Genomic DNA, 24,633 nt, shown 5'->3' with positions numbered 1-24,633 from the left:
TTCCTTGGAGTGGAATTCCTGGGTTAAATGATATTTCTATTTTTAGTTTTTTGAAGAACCTCCATGTTGCTTTCCACAATGGTTGAACTAATTTACATTCCCAGCAACAGTGAAAGAGGGTTCCCCTTTCTCCACATCCTCGCCAGCATTTGTTGTTCCTTGTCTTCTAGATGTTGGCCATTCTAACTGGTGTGAGGTTTTCATTGTGGTTTTAATTTGCATTTCCCTGATAATTAGTGATGGAGCATCTTTTCATGTGCCTGTTGGCCATCTGAATTTCTTCTTTGGAGAAGTGTCTTTTCAGATCCACCATTTTTCATCAGGTTTTTTGCGTTTGGGTGTTGAGGTGTGTGAGCTCTTTATATATTCTGGATGTTAACCCCTTATCAGATATGTCATTTACGAGTATAGTCTCCCATACTGTAGGATGCCTTTTGTTCTGCTGATGGTGTCTTTTGCTGTACAGAAGCTTTTTAGCATGATGTAATCCTGTTTGTTCATTTTTGCTTTTGTTTCCCTTGCCTAAGGAGATATGTTCAAGAAAAAGTTGCTCATGTTTGTATTCAAGATATTTTTGCCTATGTTTTCTTCTATGAGTTTTATAGTTTCATGACTTACATTCAGGTCTTTGATCCATTTTGAGTTTACTTTTGTGTATGGAGTTAGACAGTAATCCACTTTCATTCTCTTACATGTAGCTCTCCAGTTTTGCCAACACCCGTTGTTGAAGAGGCTGTCATTTCCCCATTGTATATCCATGACTCCTCTATTGTACAGTAATCGGCCATATATGTATGGGTTTATATCTGGGCTCTCTATTCTTTTCCATTGATATACAACATTTGTTCTTATGCCAGTACTAAATTGTTTTGATTACTGTAGTAGAACTTGAAGTTGTGGAGCATAATCTCCCCAGCTTTATTCTTCCTTTTCAGGATTTCTTTGGCTATTCAGGGTCTTTTGTGCTTCCATGTGAATTTTAGAACTATTTGTTCTAGTTCGTTCAAGAATGCTGTTGGTATTTTGATAGGGATTGCACTGAATCTGTAGATTGCTTTAGGCAGGATGGCCATTTTGACAATATTAATTCTTTGTATCCATGATCACAGGATAGATTTCCATTTATTGGTGTCTTCTTTAATTTCTTTCATGATCATCTTGTAGTTTTCAAGGTATAGGTCTTTCACTTCCTTGATTAGGTTTATTCCTTGATATTTTGTTCTTTTTGATGCAGTTGTAAATGGATTTGTTTTCCTCATTTCTCTCTTTGCTAGTTCATCATTAGTGTATAGTAATGCAACAGGTTTCTGTGGATTAATTTTGTATCCTACAACTTTGCTAAATTCAGTTATTAGTTCTAGTAGTTTTTGGGTGGATTCTTTAGGATTTTTTATGTGCAATGTCATGTCATCTGCAAACAGTGACAGTTTCACTTCTTCCTTACCAGTCTGGATGCCTTTTCTTTGTGTTGTCTGATTGCCGTGGCTAGGACCTCAAGTACTATGTTAAATAAAAGTGGTGAGGGTGGGCATCCTTGTCTTGTTCCTGATCTTGGAGGGAAATCTTTCAGCTTTTTGCTGCTAAGTATGATGTTGGCTGTGGGTTTGTCGTATGTGGACTTCATATATCCTGATATACCTCATATCTATGTTGAGGTACTTGCTCTCTATACCCATTTTGTTGAGGGTTTTTATCCCGAATGGATGTTGAATTTTGTCAAATGCTGTTTCAGCATCTTTTGAGATGATCATGTGATTTTTGTCCTTTTCGTTGATGTGGTGTATGATGTTGATGGATTTTCGAATATCGTAGCATCCTTGCATCACTTGATCATGGTGGATGATGTATTTTTGAATTCTGTTTGCTAATATTTTGCTGTGTATTTTTGCTTCTATGTTCATCAGAGATATTGGTCTGCAATTTTCTTTTTTTGTGGTGTCTTAGCCTGGCTATGTTAAAGTTTGGGACTAAGTCCTGAGAGAGGATAATGTGCTCCACAGAGGAATGATGAAGTTGAAAAGATAACTCTGTCTGTAAGTATGAAGAACTTTTCAGAGAGGAACTAATAGATGCATTTAGAAAGCAAAGACAAATTAATTTTTTGAAATACCTTCTGCTTATGATAATACACAAAAAAAGCAGTGTCGCTAGGTACTGTATCAGATGCCAGGGTGTGTCAGTGAAAAAACGTTAGTCTCTGCCCTCAAGAAGCTTCTTTGTAGTGGGGAGAGAAAATAGACAACTAAATAACTATATAGTCTGTCAGATATATAGTCTGTAGATACTGTGAAGAAAACAAAACCAGAGAAGAGGTTAAAGAGAGACTAAGATTGCTGTTTTATTTAGGATCTTCTAAGAAGAACTGAGAAGGAGATAATTGGAACTAAAGGAACTGATCTATACATACATATGGAGGAAAAACTCCAGCAGAGATTATTAAGTACAGAGTATGTGGGGCCTGGTCAAGGAATAAGGTCTCCAGTGAGGAGAGAAGAGTGTTAAGAGATGAAGTGTAGGGCTAAGAACATTATAATTGGGTTGGACATAAAGTATATGGTGCTTATTACGTCAACATTTTCTGTATATATCTTTGTTCTAAAATATAGTCATTTGTTTTGCTGGTAGTTGTTCATGAAATTAAAATAGTATTATTTGGATTCAGGACCCACTTCCAATATGTGGAGGGGACTTCCTCCCAGACCACCAAGTAATTCGCCAGACATCAGCTAGGTGTCCTGCAATTCAACCCAGTTCTGACACTATCCAGAGACTGGCCCTGACACACACACTTGAGATGCCAGTCGGCGAGCGGCAAGCCCAGGTCATCACAGATTGGAGGCTACGGATTGAAGGTTCCCGTGACCCTTTCCCTGGACTTTAGATGCCAGTTGGAAGTCCCAAGTTGTTACTGTATTTCTGACAGACTGTATATCAGAGGTTCCCAACCTCTTCCTTGGGTTTGATTGATTTGTTACAGAACTCAGAAAACCTGTTTACTCACTAGATTACTAGTTCTTTATAAAAGAACCTAAGTCAAGAAGAGCCAGGTGGAAAAGATGGAAGAAGTCAAGGTATGGGGAAATGTCATGGAGCTTCCATTCTCTCTCCAGGCATGCCCCCACCCACCCACCCTTTTTTTTAATGCAGGCATGACCCTTTTATAGCACTTCCACTTGTTAACCAACCCAGAAGCTCTCTGAACTCCATCCTTTTGGGTTTTTAAGCCGTCGACCATTGGTGATAGATCCAACCTGCAGCCTCTCTTCCTTTCCTGGGTGTCAGGCGGGTGGGACTAAGTTCCAACCCTCTAATCACATAGTTGGCTCTTGTGGCAGCCAGCCCCCATCCTTAGGTGCTTTCCAAAAGTTATTAACATTTTAACAAAAGGCACCTTTGTAATTCTCATCACTTAGGAAAAGGGAAGACCAAATATATGCTTCTTATAAATCACAGTACCACAGGTATTTTGTCATTAAACAACTTTTAACAGCTATTCTTGTTTTCCTGCTAAATAAAAAAATAGTCTTATCAAAAATACTCAAATAGAGAAGAATAGTGTTATTGCTTGAATTGTAGTACCCGTTCCCCAACTCCAAATGCACTTGCTCTGAAGTCCTAATTGCCAGCACCTCAAAATATGACCAGAAGTAGTACCTCAGAGTAGGACCTTATTTGGAGACAGGGTCTTTACAAGGGTAAAAGTAGGTTCTTTAGGGTGGGTCCTAATCCAGTGTGACTGGTGTCCTTATAAAAAGGGGAAATTTGGACACAGAGACAGTCATAGAAGGAAAACAATTTGAAGAGATGTAGGAAGATGGTGAGGTCTAGAACCAGGTCCTTTCCTGCTCTCCTCACTCTCTCCCTATTTAACAAAGGTAACATTGTTATAATACTGTTTATACTGTTAGCCTTTTTCATTAATTTCTAAAGCAGTATAAGTCTTTAAAGAAAATATGAAATTAAAAACAAGAAACAAAAAGTAAACACTTGTAGCATTATAGTTATAGTTCCTTGCTTTAAAAATTTAACTTTGAAACTTGTAAGTCCATCACAATAATACATTCAACTTTTCTCCAAAAAGAGTGACTCTTTGGTTTTGTTTTTAAACTTTTGTACCAAGATATTTCACAATCTTACTTACTTAAAATTTACTGTAAGATTGGTCTTTTTTTTTCTGTTACAGTATTATATTTGCAGTATAAATTTTTCTATTCCTTCAGACTGGTATTTTGGAAAAAGAATTTGCTACCACTTGGTGGCACTACTTGGCTTAAAAACAAATCAGATTGTCTGTTATTAACTATATGTTCTACATAAATGATTGAATTCAGAGGAGATTTATTTGGTATTAAACAACAATATTATAAATCTTTGATTCTTATTTTGTAAATAAAATAATTGGTGTTGTAAAATTGAGTTTTATTAAAATGTTATATGATATACAAAAATACAAATCGAGGCTTGGGAAGCACACAAATTTTTGATAGAAACCTCTTTTTGTTCGGATATAATTTATGTTCTGCCTTAATCCTCTTTGTGTCTAAATTCCAGAAAAAAATATTTTTAATGGAAACAAACATCTTCACCTTCCCTTTTATGTTAGTATTTTCCAAAATGTATACTTAATTTAGTTTTATATAAAGCTAAGAAATAGGATATTTTTCAGGTGATCAAGGTAAATGAAACATACAGGAAAACAGAAAATTTAAATGTATTTTTGCCTACCTGCAGCGTACTGAAAACTCAGGCAGGCCTTATTAAGAATTTCTTTTTATTTTATTTAATTAAACAAAGGATCCTAAAGTGTAACCCACATGTGGAAGGTTATGTCCCAGACATGACTTTTACCACTAAACAATTGATATCTAATACCATAATAGTGAGAGTATTTGTATAATTATTTCTTCAATTGCGTACATAGTATATAAAAGATAGTGCTTCATATCTTTTTTAAAATTGAACTATACCACATACAAGAAAGTACACAAAATGTAAGTATACAGCTCAGTAAATCACCACAAGATAAATGTCCCAGGACCACCACAGATCAAGAAATATAATACTGTCAGCAACCCGAAATTCCGTGTGTTTTCCTTTCCTAATCACTCTGCCTTTCCTATTTTTGGAGTAACTACTGGCCTGGCTTCAAAAGAATATAGCTTTTTTTAAACCTGCTTTTGGACTATGAAAATAGAATTATATAGTAATAGTAGTATGGCTATGCTTATTTTGCTTAACATAATGTTTGGGACATTCATGGATGTTTTCAGATATAGCTGTAGCTCATTTGTACTGGTACTGCTTTATCACTCACTGTCTTCTTACTTTTGGACATTTGGATTGAATAACTCTGTCATGGACATTCTTGTATGTATTTCTTGGGGCACATGTACAACATTTATTTTGAGTATATACCAGAAATAGGATAGCTGGGTCATTGGTGTATATATGTTCAAATTTAAAAGATAATGCAAAAATTGTTTTCACTGTTGCACTGAGGTAGTACCTAACCCATCAACTGAATATGAAGCTTCCTGTTGCTTTATTCTCACAAATATTTTGTATTAATAGCTTCTTTAATTTTTGTCCTTTTGGAAGATGCATTTCCTGGATTCCAAATAAGATTTAGCTTATTTATGAAAATTTTCATAAATTTATGCACTGCTTTGATATTGCCTTTCGTGAAGTTTCTTCCCCCCACACCTACCTTTTTAAAAAGTTATTACTGTTGAGCTTTCTATGTTACCTATTTATAGGAGTTACATATTTTACAGATAGGAGCTTTTCCCCCTGTTTTTAGGAGTTTTTGTGTGTGCTAGATAGAAGCACTTTGTTTAGTTATATTTGTTGGAAAAATACATTCCACTTTGGCTTGTTTTTCACCCTATTAATATTATCTTTTGATGAAAGGAAAAAAGGAAGGTCTTAATTTTAACAGTCTTATTTATCATTGTTTTCCTTTACAGTCAATGCTTCTTGTGTCCTGTGTAAGAAGTCTTTTCCTGCTCCGAGGACATGAAGATAACCCCTTATGTTATCTTCTAGAACAGTGTTTTACCTAGCCCAAAGTGTTACTAGTAGTGCTTAGGTTTCAAGATACTGTCCTAGAGGCTTTATTATTTTGCTTTCTACTTTCTACCTAGAACTGATTACTGTATATTATTTTGTATATTGTTTATTATGTATTTAGATTTACCTTCTAACCTAGAACTGATTCTGCATATTATGTGAAGTATGAAGATCACCTTTTTTTTTATGGAAATGCATTTTATGTACTTATTGAAAAGATGGTCTCCCCACTGTTCTGCAGTATCCTCTTTGTCACAGATCAAGTGACCACATACACATGGGCCTGTTTCTGGGCTTTGTTTTTTTCCATTGGTTTACTTTATTAACACTTGCACATGGCATTATAAGAAGTCTTTACATTTAATAAGGCAAGTTTTCCCACCTTGTTCTTCTTGACTCAGCACTCCATATAAATTTTACACACATTGTCAGGTTTCCAAAAATGTAATCTTCATTAATTTGAGATAGAGTTCAGTCTTTATGCTATTGTCTTCTAAGCCATGAATGTTTTATTATCCTTTCTTTTATTTAAGCCAGTGAGTCTCCAACTCTGTTGTTTCAAAATCCATTTAAACTCTTAAAAAAATATCTTTTATTTGGTTACATTAGTTTTACTCAACCTTCATGCAGTTGACATTTGGGGTCAGATAATTTGTTGTTTGGTGAACAAGATTATCCCATTACATGTTAACATAAATAACATAATTTTGTGAAAAACATACTTTTCAAACGAAAATTGAGAAAAGTACCATTGTTTTACATTTTTGCACATCTCTTTAATATCTAGCTTAATGGAAGACAGCTGGATTCTCATACCTGCTGCTTTTAAGTCTGTTGGATACCACAAGCCATACAGATTCTGGACAGTTCTATTATACACTGAGAGAGTGAGAGCAAAAAATGAAAATAAGGTCTTAATTCTTTTTATGCAAACAGTTGTGATTTTGAGGATCCCCTCATAGGGCCTTAGGGACCCCTAGAGGTCCACGAACCACACTAGTGGGAACTGCTGCCCTAGAGATTGCAACTTGCATCCTTGAGCCTTAGGAGTCTGAATTAGTTTGTCTTTCCTGACAGTGCAAGGAACCTAAAACACTTTAATTCTGCTAATCACCCCCCTACCACACACACACACTCACACACACACACACACACACACACACACACACACACACACACACACACCTCTTACTCAGTTTATTTGCTATAACACTCATCTATTTTTAACTTCATGTATATTTTAATCCCCAAAAGACAATATTATTGTTTATGTCATTATTTTAGATTTGTCCACAGTTAACATATTTAACTTCTATTCCTTCCTGCATTTTCAGTTCTCTGTGATCACTTCTCTTTTTTTGGAAGGACACCTGTGCTGAGAAATTGTGCTACCCTGTTGTAGTCATGATTTGTATTTCACCTTCACTTTAGAATGATAGTTTTTTTTACTGGTTAGAATTCTGGATTGGCAGTTAATTTTTTTTAACTAGGATATTTCCCCTTTGTTTTCTGGCTTCTGTTGTTTTTGTTGACATACTAGTTGTTAGTCTTGTCAATGCCTTCCAGCCAAAAGACCAGCAAGCATACCTGTAGTTGAACAAGTTTTTATTTATTGCAGTGAAGGATTCCACACACTATGGGGAACCTCTGGGTGTATTTTTAAGGTTTGTATTTTAGAACCTATTATAGGATTTGGACTTGGGTTGTGTAATTTTTGAGGGGGTCGAAGGAAGTAGAAGTTTGCTTTAAATTTGGGTATTGTCAGAACATAGGAGAGTTTTTTGATTGCCATTTTTTTAATTGAGGAAAATTCACATAACATTATCATTTTAAGTATACAAGTCAGTGGTATGCAGTATATTCACAAACTATGCAAAATTCTCTTATTTCAAAACTGTTTAGCATCCTTGTATCCATTAAGTAATAATTTCTTATTTCACTGTTCTATTACCTGGTACCCTTTACTTTCTGTCTCTGTGGATTTACCTATTCTCAATATTTCATATGAAAGGGATCATATAATATATGAACCTTTGTGTCTGGCTTCTTTCACTAAGCATGTTTTCAAAATTCATCCTCCAAGTTGGAGCGTGTACTGCATTTCCTTTTTTGGCTATTATGAATAATGATAATGTAAGCATTCACATACAAGGTTTTGGTGTGTACCAAATGAAATGAAAATAAGTTTTCATTTCTCTTGGATGTATATCTAGGATTTTAATAACTGGGTCAAATGGTAATTCTATGTTAATCTTTTTTTAGGAAATACCAAACAGCTGATGTGCTGTTTTAATTTTACATTCTCACCAGCAATATATAAAGATATTCTCTACATTCTTATGAACACTTACTGTTTTCCAGATTTTTTAAAAATTAAAGTTAGTGGGTATGTAGGGGTGTCACCTTGTATTTTCATTAGCATTTTATAATTGACCAAGAATGACCATCTTTTCATGGGCTTGTTAGCCATTTGTGTATCTTTTGAGAAATGTCTACTCAAGTCCTTTGACCATTTTTAAAACTCGGTTGTCTTTTTGTTGTTGAATTTTTTACACATGTGGTTAAACCCTTATCACATATATTTTAGTAATGTTAGTTGTTACACAGAAGCTTTTTATTTTGATCAAGTTCAAATTATCTGCTTTTTCTTTTGTTCATGATGCTTTTGGTATCAAATTTAAGAATCCATTGCCAAATCTGACACAATAAAGATTGATCCCTAAGCATTCTTCTTTTCTAAGAGCTTAACAATTGTAGTTCTTCTGTTTTATTGATCCACTTTGATTTAATTTCTGTATGTAATATGAGGCAGGGATCCAGTTTTATTCTTTTGCATGTGATTATCCAGTTGTCCAGTGCCATTTGTTGAAGACTCATCTTTTCACATTTCATTGAATGTTTTTGGCACCTTTGCTAAAAATCATTTGACCACAGATGTTTGGGTTTGTTTCTGGTTTCCAAAATATATTCCACTGGCCTATATGTCTTCCCTTATGGCAGTACCATACTGATTATTTTAGTTTTGTAAGTAAGTTTTTAAATCAGTGTTAAGTCCTACTTTCTTTTTCAATATTGTTGTTGATCTTCAGGATTACTTGCAGTTCCATATGAATTTGAGGATTAGTTTATTCATTCTGCAAAAAAAGGCCATTAGTATTTTGGTAGGGATTGATTAGAATCTGAAATCACTTTGGAAAGTTTTGCCATCTTAACAGTATTTCATCTTTGAATCCATGAACATCGGATATCTTTTCATTTATTTAGGACTTGCTTAACTTTTTGCAGCCATGTTTTTGTAGCTTTCAGTATATAAGTCTTTTACCTCCTTGGTTACATTTGTTCCTAGGTATTTTATTTTGGATGCTTTTGTAAAAGCAGTTATTTTCTTAATTTCTTTCTGGATCATTCATTGCTGGCATAAGAAAACCACTGATTTTTGTACATTGATGTTACACCTGCAAATTTGCTCAATTTGTTTATTATGTTAGCTCTGGTAGGGTTTTTTGTAGAGTTTATGGGATTTTCTATATATAGAACCATGTTATCAGCAAATGGAGATATTTTTACCTCTTCCTTGTCTGTATGGATGCCTTTTATGTATTTTTCTTGTATAATTGCTATGTCTAGGATTTCCTGTACAGTGTTAAACAGCAGTAGCGAAAGCACAGTCTTGTCCTGTTACTTGTCTTAGGGGGAAAATTTTGTCTTTTGCCACTGATAAGTATGATGTTAACTTTGGGTTTTTCATGGATGTCTTTTACTGTGGTAAGGAAATTCCCTTCTATTCCTAGTTTGCTGGGGTTTTTTTTTTTTTTATCATGAAACAGTGATGGATTTTGTGAAGTGCTCTTTCTACATCTATTGAGATGATGATGTATATTTCTCATTTGTTCTGTTAATATATTAAATTGATTCCTTTTCTTATATTGAATCACCTTTGCATTCCTGGAATGAATCCCACTAGGTTATGATGTATAATCCCCTTAGTGTGCTATTGAATTCAGTTTGGTAGTATTTTGTTGAGGATTTTTACATCTGTATTCGTAAAGGTCTGTAGTTTTCTTTTGGTATGTTTGTCTGGTTTTGGTTTTAGTGTAATGCTGGCCTCATAGGATGTGTTAGGAATTGTTCCCTCTTCTGTTTATGGAAGAGTTTGTGAAGGATTGGTGTTAATTTTCTAAATGGTAGAATTTACTAGTGAAACCATCAGGGTCTTGACTTTTTCTTTTTGAGAGGTTTTTGATTACTGACCTGTTTTCATTACCTGTTGTAGATCTGTTCAGATTCTTTATTCTTGAGTCAGGTTTAGTAGTTTGTGTGTTTTTAGGAGTTTTCCATTTCATCTAGATTATCTAATTTGTTGGTGTCCACTTGTTCATCACAATTTTTTAAATTTCTCTGACTTCTGTAGTAATGTCCCTACTTTTATTTCTGATTGTAGCTATTTGTATTTTCTCTCTTTTTTTCTTTGTTAATTTACTTGTCAATTTTTTTGATCTTTTAAGAAAACCAACTTTTGATTTGATTGATTCTCAGTTTTTTACATTCTCTTACCATGCTCTACTATTTATTATTTCCTTTCTTCCACTGGCTTTGGGTTTAGTTTGCTTTTCTTTTTCTAGTCCTTAAGATGTAAAGCTAAGTTACTGATTTGAGATCTTCTTTTTTAATGTAGGCATTTAGAGATACTAATTTCCATCCAAATTCTGCTTTTGCTACATTCCATAAGTTTTTATATGTTTTTATTTTGTTTCATTTATCTCAAGATTTCCATCTTAATAAATTTCATCTGTAGGGAAGCCAGACTGAAGCTGGGATAAGCTTATAATTGGTAAAGAAGGTAGCAGTCAACTCAGTGAGAGAAAGGGATGTTTCATACTTTGTATTGTACAGTGACCTAGTCTAAAGTGAATATTGTGTGAGATATTTATATGTTCAACAGGAAAGCAATATGATTTAGTTGAAAGCATCAAATTAATCATTCTTGGACATCTGAAGTAAAGTGTAATTCTTCTATTTTTCCACCTTAAGAGTTTCCAGTACTTCCCAAAAGCTGCAGCTTGATGTCTTTTGTTGGTTTTAGAAAATCATCCACCATTGTCTCTTCAAGTATTGCATCTGTCCTATTCTTTCTCTCTGCTTCTGGGATTTCCATTAAATATATGCTAGCTCCTTTCACTGTAACCTTTTTGTGGTTCTCTTCTTTTCTCCATTTTCCACCCTTTTGTCTCTCCTTGCTTCATTCTAGATACTGTGTTTTGACCTTTTTCTAGTTCACTAATTAACTCTTTTTTGTTTTAATAGAGACTCTTTTTTTCCCCTGGTTTTATTAAGAAATAATTGACATTCTGATAACTCTTCAATTGTTTTTAATTGTACCTAATTTAGTTTTGTTGCATGGTGGCCAGAGAATATGGTTTACATGATTTCTATCTCTGTTGGAAATTTCTCTGTGATCATTGTAATATATAGCAGACTTACAAGTGTTTCACTAGTATTTTGAAATAAGATTGTCTACTTCTTGTTGTATATAGAGAGCTCTCTATATATTTGATCTTTGGTCTTTAAACATTTTCTTTTTATATCCCCAAAAAGAATTTGGAAAACTTCAGTATTTTTAAGTTGGCAGTTGTAATTTTGTCACAAATGAAAATAAGTATCAGTGTTCATATATTGTATACATGTTTTAAATATAATTTTATAAAAATATTGGCACTGTAGTTTTAATTCATTCAGTTTGCAGAAAATACATGCCATGTAACAAAGCCAGTCTTCACAGCTAAGTCAAAGTGACCTTTGTCAGTAAAAACGTGGCTTCACTTTTTAAGTTTAAGTATTGTACATGTTACTGTTGACAGCCTTATCATTTCTGAATTAAGTCTAAGACTGGGAAGTAGGGAGAGTAAGGAGAAGAATAAAAGAGAGGAGAAAGTAGGTATGGAGAGGGAGAAAGAGAGGCAGACACTGGAATCTTGTTTTGAGTGGTTTAAATGAACTAAGGCTATGTGGCCTTTCCATATTGTTACTTTGCTGCCATGGCCTTCTCTCTGAGGAAAACAGTATTCCCAAGCTTCTTTATAGTTGGATCCCCAGAGATTTTTGTCTTCATCCTGCTGAGCATTCATTGAGCCCTTTTAGTCTGAATGTTCTGTGTTTCTTGAGCTCTAAAATTTTTTTCTATTATGTCCTCTTCTCCATTCCCCTGGTTTTGTCTTCTATAATTCTTACTTAGCATAATTTGTGAACTTAGACTTCGTCACTCTTAACTTCTCTTTTATTTATCCTTTCAAAAAAGTCCCTGCTCTGGAAAAATACTTCCTTTCCCTTTCAGCAGCTGTGTCCACTCTGCTTTCCAGCTCACCTATTGAACGTTATTTTTGTTTTTTGGGGGGGTTTATAGTAATTTTTCATTTTAAAGTTATTTGTTGGTCTCTGACCAGTGTATATAGTATTTCTTTATTTAAAACACAATAGTTTATAGATTCTAGGGATATTAAATAAATAATATGCTTACTTCCTCTTTGAATACTTCTAGTGATTAGCCTTATAATTTTAACATTTAAATTTATATATTTCAATTGCTATTAATAATAAGCATCTATAACCTTGCATAAATTAATTAAAATACACTTAATGCAGCAATTTTGACCGTTTTCAGATCCCCCATACTACAATCTTTTGGAAAATTTTTTGAGATATAGTTGAGTGCCTTCACGTTGAATATTATGTAATTTGTCTCTGTATAGGATTCTATAGTCAAAATAATTTTAACCCCAGATTTTGAAATTATTGCTGTATTAACTAAACACATAGTCTTGATGGTGAAAAGTCTGATGCTATACAGATTCATATTTTTTTAATATGAAACCTGCTTTTAGTTTATTTGAGATTGTTATCTCCATTCTTTCCAGTGACTCTTGTCTATGACTGTTGTAGTTTATGTTTTAATCCATCTTGGTGTGTCTCTCTCTTCTAGACCATCTGCTTTTATTTCATTGGCATTTTATGAGAGAGGAAATATAAATTCCTGTCCTCAATAGACCCTAAGGAATCAGAAACTCTTAAATTCTGAGTGGCTACTTCATGTTCTTTTTCCTTGGAGCACTGGGTCAAGCACTGTAACTCTCACCTCTTTATTACTTATTGAATATTATTTCACTTAAGCCCTGCTTTGTCCCCACAAGAGTGTTACAGTTTTAGCTCCAGCAACTCTTAACATACGCCTCTTCTCCTGATTCTTAAGCTTCTGCCTATTTATCCTCTTTAATATACCCTGGGAGTGATATAAGGTCCCAGATAACTCCTCAGAATAAATTCCTGCTTTAAAGGCCTCCATCATTAGGAGCAGTATACAAATTCAGTGTCATCATTCCATGAATGAAACAAGTTAATGTCATGCATCATAGGAAAGTAACACATAATGAGTAATTACTAAGTGTCAGGCTCCATGCTGCATGTTTTATGTACATTGTTTTACTTAATCTTCACAATCCTGTAAGGTTTCATCCTTATTTTATTGATGAAGTAACTGAAATTTAAGGGAAGTGTTATAACTTTGCCCCAAGCTAGAAGTTGTGAAGCTAGTCTTCAAATCCAGACATGCCTGCCTCCAAAGAGTGATTCTCTTGGCACTACAATATAAAACTTAGCTAAAACCCTTTCTTTTCTGTGAGGCTTTTCTTAGCCATGGTATTTTATAGGACCTCCTCTGAACTATAGACTGTATATTCCGTATTGCTCACAGGAGATATAATGTATTGCTCTTTATTGGTAGCAGTTTTTATGCATGTATGTCTTATGTGGTCTTCCTCATATAGCAGTTCAGCAAAAAGAAAATTTAAAGAAACCACTACCAGCAAAGCTATTTTGCTAGTGTTAAGAATAATTAAAAATTTCCATGAAATGATCTCAATTTTAAATATACTTTAGTCACCTTCTATAAAAGAAAAATGTACTATTGGTAGTATTTTGGTTTGGGGATTGGGTAAATTGAAATTCATGCATTCTGTAAGTCTTGTATAGTTCAGAATTGCTGCTCTTGGCCATGTCGTTATTCTCTGTTAATAGGAATAAACCTGAAGGAAATGTTTTAAAATCATAATTGTTTGAATAGACCTATACATTTGATTACTAATAAGTACTTGTATTTTTCTGAATACTTACAAAGTGTTTTCTATAACATTTTGGTGAGATTTTGTAATTATTTAAATGCACAATAAGTAAACATCTCTGGTTTTATAAATGAAACTCCAGAATTGAACATACAATAAGCAACAATATGTTAGCAGCCCAAATGTTAAATCAGAAAAAAAAATAATGACTGGTTCGTGATTTGCCATCACAAAAATATATTTACATTTTTTTTAAAGACATGGTGTCAGAGAGGTGCATACTACTGCATATTTTGTTTTAAGAAAAGCAAATTTTGTGTATTTGATATTTTACCTAAGTGAAGGTAATTGTAGAGAAGTGATTACCTTGGATTATTTCTCTTAGAAGATAACTCGTTTTTGGGGGCTGATTTTCAAGAAAGAAAAATTAAGTAAATGATAATATCAATAAGAGAGTTCACATTTAATTAAAATACCATTTTATAGAAGACAAAATCTGTAGTTTTATTTTTCTAGTTCTCAATAGTGTCATACTTGTCCATCTAAATATATCTAAATTTGAATTTACATACTAAAGTTTAAATGTCTGTAATATAGGTGAAAGGTTAAGTACTCATAATTCCAGAATATTTTCTTATAATCTAAACTCCCCTTTGAATAAAATTATTTGTAATTCAATGAAATAATTTATTTTCTGGATGTCATAATGTTACTCCCATTAGACTAAAAGAATTTTGTATTTTCTAAATATGATTAATACATGATTAGCAAAATTATACTGGAACTTTATAATGAGAGTTTAACTATTAAGATCTACAAGAGTTTAAAAAACGTGCAGTTGAAAACATGAAGTTTTGATTATGAAAGAGCAAAACTGTTTTGTATTAGAAGGTAACTAGCATAACATTTGTTATATTTCAGTCAATGTATTAAGGCACACACACCTCTTCAGCTGTTGTAAGGAATTCCTTCCAAGCCATAGTTTGCATTTGCAGTCATACCACTAACTTTGATGTACACACCCATTGTATCTTGATCCTGTGGCATAACGCATGGTTGGGGCAGAAGTTTCATGAACAGCACTTTGAACATTCTTAGCTTTTAAGTTCTTGAACAGATTCATAGCCTTTCTTGTATAACAGGCTATAGACGTCTGACGTTGATGCTGATTATGTACTTAAAAATGTCCTCTGTCACGTTTCCTTACCTCTGTTGATTATTGTCAAATATATAGGCACAGTAATTTTTTAATGGTGATGTTAAACTCTGAAACAGTTTATTCCATATATATTTATATCTGTCTTACCATGGGTATTTTTTACTACCTCTGTTTTCACCTTTCAATGTGTTTTGTCTTCCCTCGGACTTTGAACACTTGTACTTCTTTTGCACTTACTGTACTTGATGGGTTGATATTTCTAAAGTACCTCGAAACTAAGCACAAGTAGCAAACTCATCATAGACAGAAGAAAACTGAAAGACCTTAAAAATGAAGTAACAATTCATGGCAGTTAATACTGTGTTGATAGAGGGCAGAGTTGACATGCTACCTCTGGAATGTAGAATGGACACATTTTTTACCTGTGTTAATTATACAATTGTGGTCAAAAGTTTGGTTTGAAAAACATAAATAAGACGTCATTCATTTTAATTTAAAAATAGCATGAATTTCTCTTGTTGGAGCCTTGTACCTATGTGCATCATTTACCCTATCAAAACTGAGATAATCACTTTCATTTTGACTTTGAAAGCATAAACAGCACAACAAGCAGTCAGTCCATATTGAATATGATTTAGCTCTCTCCTTTGTCTACAGCTAAGTAACTGCCTTGCCTCTTCCAATAGCAAAATTATTCATTAGGAGATTAACCTTTGATTAGTGGATATGTGTTCGTTTTTCTACTACCATTGTTTTCATGATAACTTTCCCAGGTTGTTAAAGTTAGGCCTTTGTAGCCCTCATCCCCACCCACTGTTGTCCTTGCAGTTACCTCCTTGAGTTTACCAATAGCGGCTTCTTGAGATGTGTCAGATTATGTTTAGTATTTAGATTACTTTGCAGTAAGAATCACTTCGTGTTATTTATTGTCTAGTATCTTACTATTTGTAACTTCTTCCTATTAAATAATGAGGATATTTCATGCCATCAGAAACAGAATCATTCAACAAGTTCAGTGTAATTTGGTGGTAGGTGGTAAAATCACATGTAGATCATTAGTTTGTCATAGCATTGCCACATGCTGCTGACAAGAAAACATTATGTGCCCAGTGTATTTTATTTTTTATTTTTTTTCTGCTCGTTATCTATGTGTTTTCTAGATGTTCAAACTCAGTGACAATTTTTTTTTTGGTGTTGCCAGTAGAAAAAACCTCTTTGACTATATGTAGAATTTTTATGATGTAGATAACTGACCTCTGTGTGTTTGTCATTTAGAGCCATCCTTTCATTGTTCAAGAATCAGCTTATCAATATGTTACATGTTTACTAAGGGATTATTTAAGGGAATTTTGAATTTAGAGAATGTTTTTAAAGTCCAGTAATGTGATTTCTTTTCTGTTTTTAGCTCATTATTTCAAATAATGTTAAATGTTATATAACCAAACATTAAACACAAGATACATATGAGAAAGGATCTTAGAAATCTGTGTCTCCAGTGTTTTATTTCCTTCGTTAGTGTTCCTGAAAATTAGTCCCAACTTGCTGAGCTATCCAATTCACTGTTGTGTATGACAACCCTTTGCAGTTTGGAATGATTCCTGTTTCTAATTTTTCTTGAGAGTAAATGCACATCTTTATGAATCAAACACATTTGATTGTATGTTCTTCTATATGCCAAACCTTCAGACATTTGAAGATTGTTAATTGTGTTAATTGTTAGACTAAACCTACAAAGGTTTCTCTTCATGTCATTATGGGGCATGGTAGATACCCTTATCAATGTTCTGTGTTTTTTTAGTGTTCCCTCTCAATGTGACATTCAGAGTAGGATACTACCTGGATATGGTTATGTAGTATACTCTGTCTTCACTTGCATTGTACGCAGGGTGAGACTAGGGTATATACATTTTTATATTGTGTATAGTATATATAGCCTTAAACACTGCAGTACTTTTAGATGTAGTATTTCAGTTAATTAAGACTTATTTTGCAATTAGAATGACAGTTGTGAATGTTTTTCTTTTCTTGACTCAGTCTCATATATGACTAACTGAACTTGTCATGTGTTCTCAAGGATAATTTAAATGAATATGGGGTTTGTGAAAATCTGACAGATCCTAACAGTAACTCAGCTAGTAAGCAACATTATTTATAGCTGTGTAATACAGTGTAATACAGTTATTAATGAACTAATGTAGAGTGAGGGCAAATTGTACTACATTTTTGTGTGAAATTATACTACATGACAAAGGTTGGCATTATGTAATAAGTACCCACAAAATATTAACCTACTTGCAATAAATACAATTAATAATGTACATAAAAGAATGAAATTAAGCTAATTTTCTATCAGAAAAGAATTATTCATGAACAGAAAGTGGACAGCATAGATTTGATGACAGGAAGGTTGTATCTAATCTGAATTACTGAGTGACCTAGGAAGCTTGCTCAGAGGGATTACAGAATAATTATGTTAATATGCAATTATCACCTCATTTCTTCTGTAGTAACCTCAAGATGTAGTGTAGTGAGGGTGTTATAGCAAGTGCTGATAGTTTGCAAAAATACTGATGTTTGAAATTTCTAAGACAATAAGTCTAGCTTGAGGCATATAAGTGATGATCTGTCATCTTGAAGACAGATCTGACCTTTGTACTTTTTTTTTAGTGCTCACAGTATATAACTACAGGCAGTTATAGCTGTAGAACTAATTATAATTTTTTAGAAACTGAAATATGTTTCATGTAGATTTAAAGTTCCATTTGCAGCTTTTTACAAAGTGTGATTTTTTTAAGGAACATTTTAAAATTCAGTTAAAAGAAAAATTCTGTGGCTATGGGATTACATGAAAGAGGACCTAGTAATTGTGTCTAAACATTTTAGTAAAATATCCTAATTGATACAGCAAAATTCATTGAAATTTCAGAAGTCTGCAGTGTAACATTATTTATCTAAATTTATTAGTTTCCTGTTTTTAAACTTAATGAAAAATGCTTACCTTGAAATATCTCCCGTTTAGTTATATTAACAAACTGGTATTGATGACTCTATGACATACATTTGACTATATAAAGGTAGTTGGAAAAACTATTTGAGACACTGTGAAATTAGCTTATAGGTCAGATGCCACACAGCCATCTGTGAGTGTAAGGAAATAATTTTTGATGTAAAAATTCTAGGTCCATTATTAGTGCAAACAGATTTTGATGATCCATTGTTCCACATTGCATTTCAGTGCAATAGCTATGAGTCCTAATATTGAGTCAAAATGCTTAATATGAGTCAAAATACTTAAGAATATTTTGAACATTTTTCAGTTCCAATATACTCTGAAAATCAAACCAGGAAAATTTTTCATTGTTGCTAAAATACTAGCGTACTGAGTCAGTTTCTTACAGCATATTTTTTAACTGAAGGAATAGATTTGTAATATGTGCTAATACATTTTTTTCTGAAAAAGAACTCAGTAGATACCATTAATTTGGTGGCAAGTAAGGCATATTTCACTATGTAGGTGTGAAGGAAAACTTTGATGGTTTAAGACCTCACTTTATATATATTTTAACTATATTGATGTTTTGTTTTTCTTATTGCAAGATGTGTTTTGTACATAAGAGATCTGTTACAGAATGTTTCAGTGTTTTTGAGCAAACAGTTTGCTATCTTCAGAATATGAACTTAGGAAGTCTTAAAAAGCCATTCTGGTAATGAGGATGCGGTCTCCAAGCCGACGTGATATTCTCATAGTTTGTCACCCTGCTGTTCAGGGGGTACCAATGAAGTTGCTTTAAATGGGAAGCGTCTGTTCCATCTCTGAACCTCTAACACTAGAACAGATGGGTGGAACATGGAACATGGAAGATTTTACCTCTGAGGTGGTAACAGTGAAGCCACTCATTAACACTGAATTTACCACTTCGTTAGCAACATTGCTTCCTGTTGAGAAAAGCTAATATAGGCTTTCAAATTGACTGAGCATATATTTGTCTACCTCTGTGATTATAATAAGTAGGAACAGAAAGTGCCTTTCAGGCCAGTTTCTTAAAAACTCTTCCATCCATTTCAGATTTTTTAGATTGTTCCTATTTGAGCATTTTCTTTTTGCCACCTAAAGAGAAATAACCAGGAATGGGTAATAGTATAACATCAAGGTTTGCTTTTCTTTTCCTTGACATTTGTGCACTCTTTCCTAACACATTTATGTGCTGCCCGTCTTAACGTCTGTGGCTGTGATGTAGAGACTCCTGCTGGTGCTGCATTAGCACCATTTTGGGGTGATATCATTGAGTATGATCTTATTGGAAGTCTGCTTTTATTACTGTGGAAGTTTGCCAATCTCAGAACAATTCTAAGAGCTGTGAGGGGTGATAAAATGACTGTTGGTATAAATAATAATGCCAAAGAAAGCTATTTGTAGTATTTATTTGTAATGTTGTATTAAAGAGCACATCTCGTGGAAACAATAAGCTCATATTTGTAAGTGCTTGTTCTAAGTTGTGAAATAGGAAGGTAATTTGAAACAATTATTTTATTCTTGAACTAGATACAGTGTTTTACAAAGTACATAATTAGTACATAGAAGATAGAGATAATGAACTTAACTGAAAATGTTTTAATTTCTGAATATCAGATTGTAAGTTCCTTCTATCCTAAGGTAGTACTACTCATATTCAAATTAAAAATACTCTAAAAGAACAATTGAAGACTTTCTTCTTTATCTGAGATCAGGACCCTAGTCTGTCTTGTTTACTGCTGTATCCTTAATACTAGAGCAGTGCCTGGCACATAGGAAGGGCTCAGTAAATAATTGGAGAGTGAATAAACTATACTTACTGCTATGTACAAAAGGAAAAGAAATAGGAAATTTTATACAAGTATTTCACATATTAATACCTGTGTTTGCCAACCAGCACATTCTTTAAATTGTATGTAAAAATTATTAGATAATTTGAAGGCCTTCCTACAATTGCTGAGTCAAGAAATCAGAACCGTGATGGACTTTGCATTATTTGAATGGGGTATCCAAATTTCATTGGAAGAAAACTGTTTTTCTTCTTAAATAGGAACCTTTGCTTTGATTTTTGCAATTGTGTTTTTATTCATTCAGCACTTTAGTCTTTTATTCACCAAATACTGCCTGAGCACTTACGCCAAGCTCTGTGCTTGGTTCTAGAGATATGAAGGCAGCTAGGTCACCGTCCCTGCCCTCAAAGAGCTTACGTTCTTCCAAGGAAACAGGCAATGCCTGTATACTGTGGCTATTTCTAAGAGCAGGATGAGAACAGGGTTCCAGGGAACTCTTCATAGTTGGCAGTAATACAGCCGAGGTACATGTCTCCCAAACTTTCAGTCTCCTTTCTTCTACTCTCTTCTCATAATGGTTAAATATATTATCAAAAATGCCTGAAATTTTTAATCTGCATTTCATATAAAGTAAACTAAAAACATATATTTCAGAGTAGAAAATTTTAGGCCATTGCAGTAGAGCATCAGATCGTAAATATGATAACTGCCTTTAGGGAAGGCCTAGAATTTGGGGGCCCAGGTTATGAAAATTTAAACTACCATAAAACTTGATTAATTCTAACTTTACTAATTTAGAAGTGAAGGTAATTTACATAAGTGAATGAAATCCTGTGAAAATATTTTTTATCTTGGTAGAATTTTATAAGAATATGAAACATTGACTGTAAAGCAGTTTTTCAGTTTTTTTTAAAGAAACAAGTACTGTTTCATACAAATAAGTTCATTCAAGTAAGGCTCTTTACTGAGTATATTTTGGTACCTTTCCTTGTAAATGGACCTTGAAGTTCAGACAAAACGTTTACTTCTCTGCAACTTTAACAGTTTACATTGTTCTCTAATATAGAGTAACTGTCCCTAATAAATCTATCTGAGATAATTTCCTTTTTATTAGCGTTTATATGAGAATCTAAAGGTTTTTTTTTCAGTCTGTAGCATAATCATTTATATCATGTTATATCTGTGTATTTGTGTTTGTCTTACTTTTCCCTAGACATTTTGTATATATGCAGTATTGGGTTGTTGTTTTTGCCTAGCACAAAGAAAAACTTCACCTTTGAAGTACCTTTAAAGTCTTTAAATTTTTTAAGTGCTTCCTCATTCTTGAAAGATTATTAGGAGTTCAATATAAAGAGTAGAATTAAGCTAATAAAAATGTGTACTTTGAACTCTCTATACATTCTAACAGTATTTTTTCTTTCATACAAACCTAAATGATTTTTTTTCCATTTTCTAGACTAAATGTGTTAAATGGGCTTGTCAACAATATGGATGATTTGAAGATAAACACCGATATTACTGGTGCTAAAGAAGAACTCCTAGATGACAACAATTTTATCTCAGACAAAGAGAGTGGAGTTCATAAACCAAAAGATTGTCAAATATCATTTGAGAAAAATAATACATTCACTCTGCCTGAAGAACTGTCAAAGGACAAAACTGAAAAAGCCTTAAGTGGAAGCCAGTCTACTCTGTTTATACATGCTGGTGCTCCTACTGTTGCTAGTGAAAACTTTATCTTGCCTAAAGGAGCTGCCGTTAATGGACCAGTTTCACACTCCTCCTTAACTAAGACTTCCAATATGAATAAAGGCAGTGTTTTATTAACCACTGGACAGCCTGTGGATCAGCCAGCAACGGAATCTTGTTCAACTTTGAAGGTGACAGCTGATCTTCAGCTGTCTCCATCACAGAAAGCAAGTCAACACCAAGTTTTATTTTTGTTATCAGATGTAGCACATGCTAAGAATCCAGCCCATTCCATTAAAAAACTACCTACCTCTGCTTCAGTTAGTTGCGAGATTCAGAATTCAGTAGGGAGTAGTATAAAATCTAATAGCACTTTAATAAATCAAGTAGAGGTGGGTGAAGATAGTGAAGATGTATTGGTAAAAGATGATTGTATTGATTCATTAACAAGAATTTCCTCAGGTACAGATGAATTTAGGTCAGAAAATGATACAAACTGGGATCCCCAAAAAGAGTTCATTCAGTTTCTTATGACTAATGAAGATGCAGTGGATAAAGCTCCAGTTCACTCTAAAGTAGGTCTAGAAAAAAAGAGAAAGCGAAAAATGGATGTAAGCAAGATAACTCGTTATACTGAGGATTGCTTTAGTGATTCTAATTGTATACCCAATAAGTCAAAAATGCTAGAAGTAGACTTTCTGGAACAGAATGAAGAACTACAAGCTATAGACTCACAGAAATATGCATTATCAAAAGTGAAGCCTGAATCAACTGATGAAGACTTGGAATCTGTAGATGCTTTTCAACATCTAATTTATAACCCAGAGAAGTGTGGAGAAGACAGTTCACCTGTTCATACTAGCACTTTTCTTTCAAATACCTTAAAAAAGAAATGTGAAGAAAGTGATTCCGAGTCACCTGCTACTTTTAGCACCGAAGAGCCATCATTCTACCCCTGTACAAAGTGCAATGTGAATTTTAGGGAGAAAAAGCACCTCCACAGGCACATGATGTATCATCTAGATGGGAACAGTCACTTTCGCCATCTTAATGTCCCAAGGCCATATGCTTGTAGAGAATGTGGACGGACATTTCGAGATCGTAACTCACTCCTAAAGCATATGATTATTCACCAAGAAAGAAGACAGAAGTTGATGGAGGAAATTCGTGAATTGAAAGAACTTCAGGATGAAGGGAGAAGTGCACGATTACAGTGCCCTCAGTGCGTGTTTGGTACCAATTGCCCTAAAACATTTGTGCAACATGCTAAAACCCATGAAAAAGATAAAAGGTACTACTGCTGTGAAGAGTGTAACTTCATGGCAGTGACGGAAAATGAATTGGAATGCCATCGAGGCATTGCCCATGGAGCAGTGGTAAAATGCCCAATTGCCAGTTCTGACGTACCCCAGAGAAAAACACAAAGAAAGACTTTTATGAAAGACTCTGTTATAGGATCATCCAAAAAATCAGCTTCTTACATATGTAAGATATGTCCTTTCACTACTTCAGCCAGAAGTATTTTAAAAAAACACATGGAGTACCTGCATTCAACATCATGTGTTGATTCATTTCGCAGCCCTCTTGGACTTGATAAAAGAAAAAGTGATGTCCTTGAAGAACCTATAGATACTGATAGCACAAAACCATTAGTTAAACAACAGTCAACCACATTTCCAAAGAACTCAGCTTTAAAACAAGATGTAAAGCGAACATATGGATCAAATTCACAATCAAGTAATATTTCAAAATTCCATAAACGACCGCACAGAATACAGAAAGCTCGGAAAAGCATCACCCAGGCAGGTGTAAATGTGTGCAATCAAAACAGTTCTCAAAAGACTGTTACAATTAAAAGCAGCATTGACCAAAAACCTAAGTATTTCCATCAAGCAGCAAAAGAAAAGTCTAATGCCAAGGCAAATAGCAACTATTTATACAGACACAAATATGAAAACTACAGGTTGATCAAAAAATCAGGTGAATCATATCCTCTGCATTTCAAAAAAGAGGACGCTAGTTCATTAAATACTTTACATCTGTTTTCATCATCCAGTAATTCTCACAATAGTTTTATTTCAGACTCTCAAAACTCTGACACCAAAAGGCCAGGAAGCTTCAAAGACCACAGGCGTGTAGCTGTAAAGAGAGTAGTTAAGGAATCTAAGAAGGAAAGTTCTGTTGGAGGAGAAGACTTGGATAGCTATCCAGATTTCTTGCACAAAATGACTGTTGTTGTTTTGCAAAAACTTAATTCTGCTGAAAAGAAAGATAGCTATGAAACAGAAGATGAAAGTTCCTGGGATAATGTTGAGCTAGGTGACTACACTACACAGGCTATAGAAGATGAAACCTATAATGATATTAATCAAGAACATGTGAACTTATTCCCTCTATTTAAAAGCAAAGTGGAAGGTCAAGAGCCTGGAGAAAATGCTACCCTTAGTTATGATCAAAACAATGGTTTTTATTTTGAATATTATGAAGATACTGGAACTAATAACTTTTTGCATGAAATACATGATCCTCAGCATTTAGAAAATGCAGAAACGTCACTGTCAAAGCATAGTTCTCTTTTTCACTGGACTGATTTATCTCTTGAGAAGAAATCATGTCCTTATTGCCCAGCAACATTTGAAACAGGTGTTGGGTTGTCAAATCATGTTCGGGGACATCTTCACAGAGCAGGGTTAAGCTATGAAGCCCGTCATGTTGTGTCACCAGAGCAAATAGCCACAAGTGACAAAATGCAACATTTCAAAAGAACTGGCACAGGGACACCTGTTAAACGAGTTAGAAAAG

The 24,633-nt window shown here is 33.9% G+C and overlaps 1 protein-coding gene across 15 annotated transcripts in view; it reads left to right on the top strand.

The window, feature by feature from the left end:
• Nucleotides 1-24,633, top strand: part of ZNF644 (zinc finger protein 644) — a 112,710-nt gene that overhangs the window by 68,628 nt on the left and 19,449 nt on the right. For 11 of the 15 annotated variants that reach the window (XM_057500405.1, XM_036889315.2, XM_036889265.2 and 8 more), the window contains one exon: nt 21,599-24,633. The exons of the other annotated variants lie outside the window; for them this stretch is intronic. In XM_057500405.1, coding sequence (XP_057356388.1) covers nt 21,630-24,633 — 3,004 coding nt within the window. In that variant the 5' untranslated portion in view covers nt 21,599-21,629. The remainder of the gene's footprint in view (nt 1-21,598) is intronic. 15 annotated transcript variants of the gene reach the window in all.

Source organism: Manis pentadactyla, chromosome 4 (assembly GCF_030020395.1).
Source record: "Manis pentadactyla isolate mManPen7 chromosome 4, mManPen7.hap1, whole genome shotgun sequence".
Lineage (NCBI taxonomy): Eukaryota > Metazoa > Chordata > Mammalia > Pholidota > Manidae > Manis > Manis pentadactyla.
The sequence above is the reverse complement of the archived record's forward strand: the minus strand, read 5'-3'. Positions and strand labels throughout refer to the sequence as shown.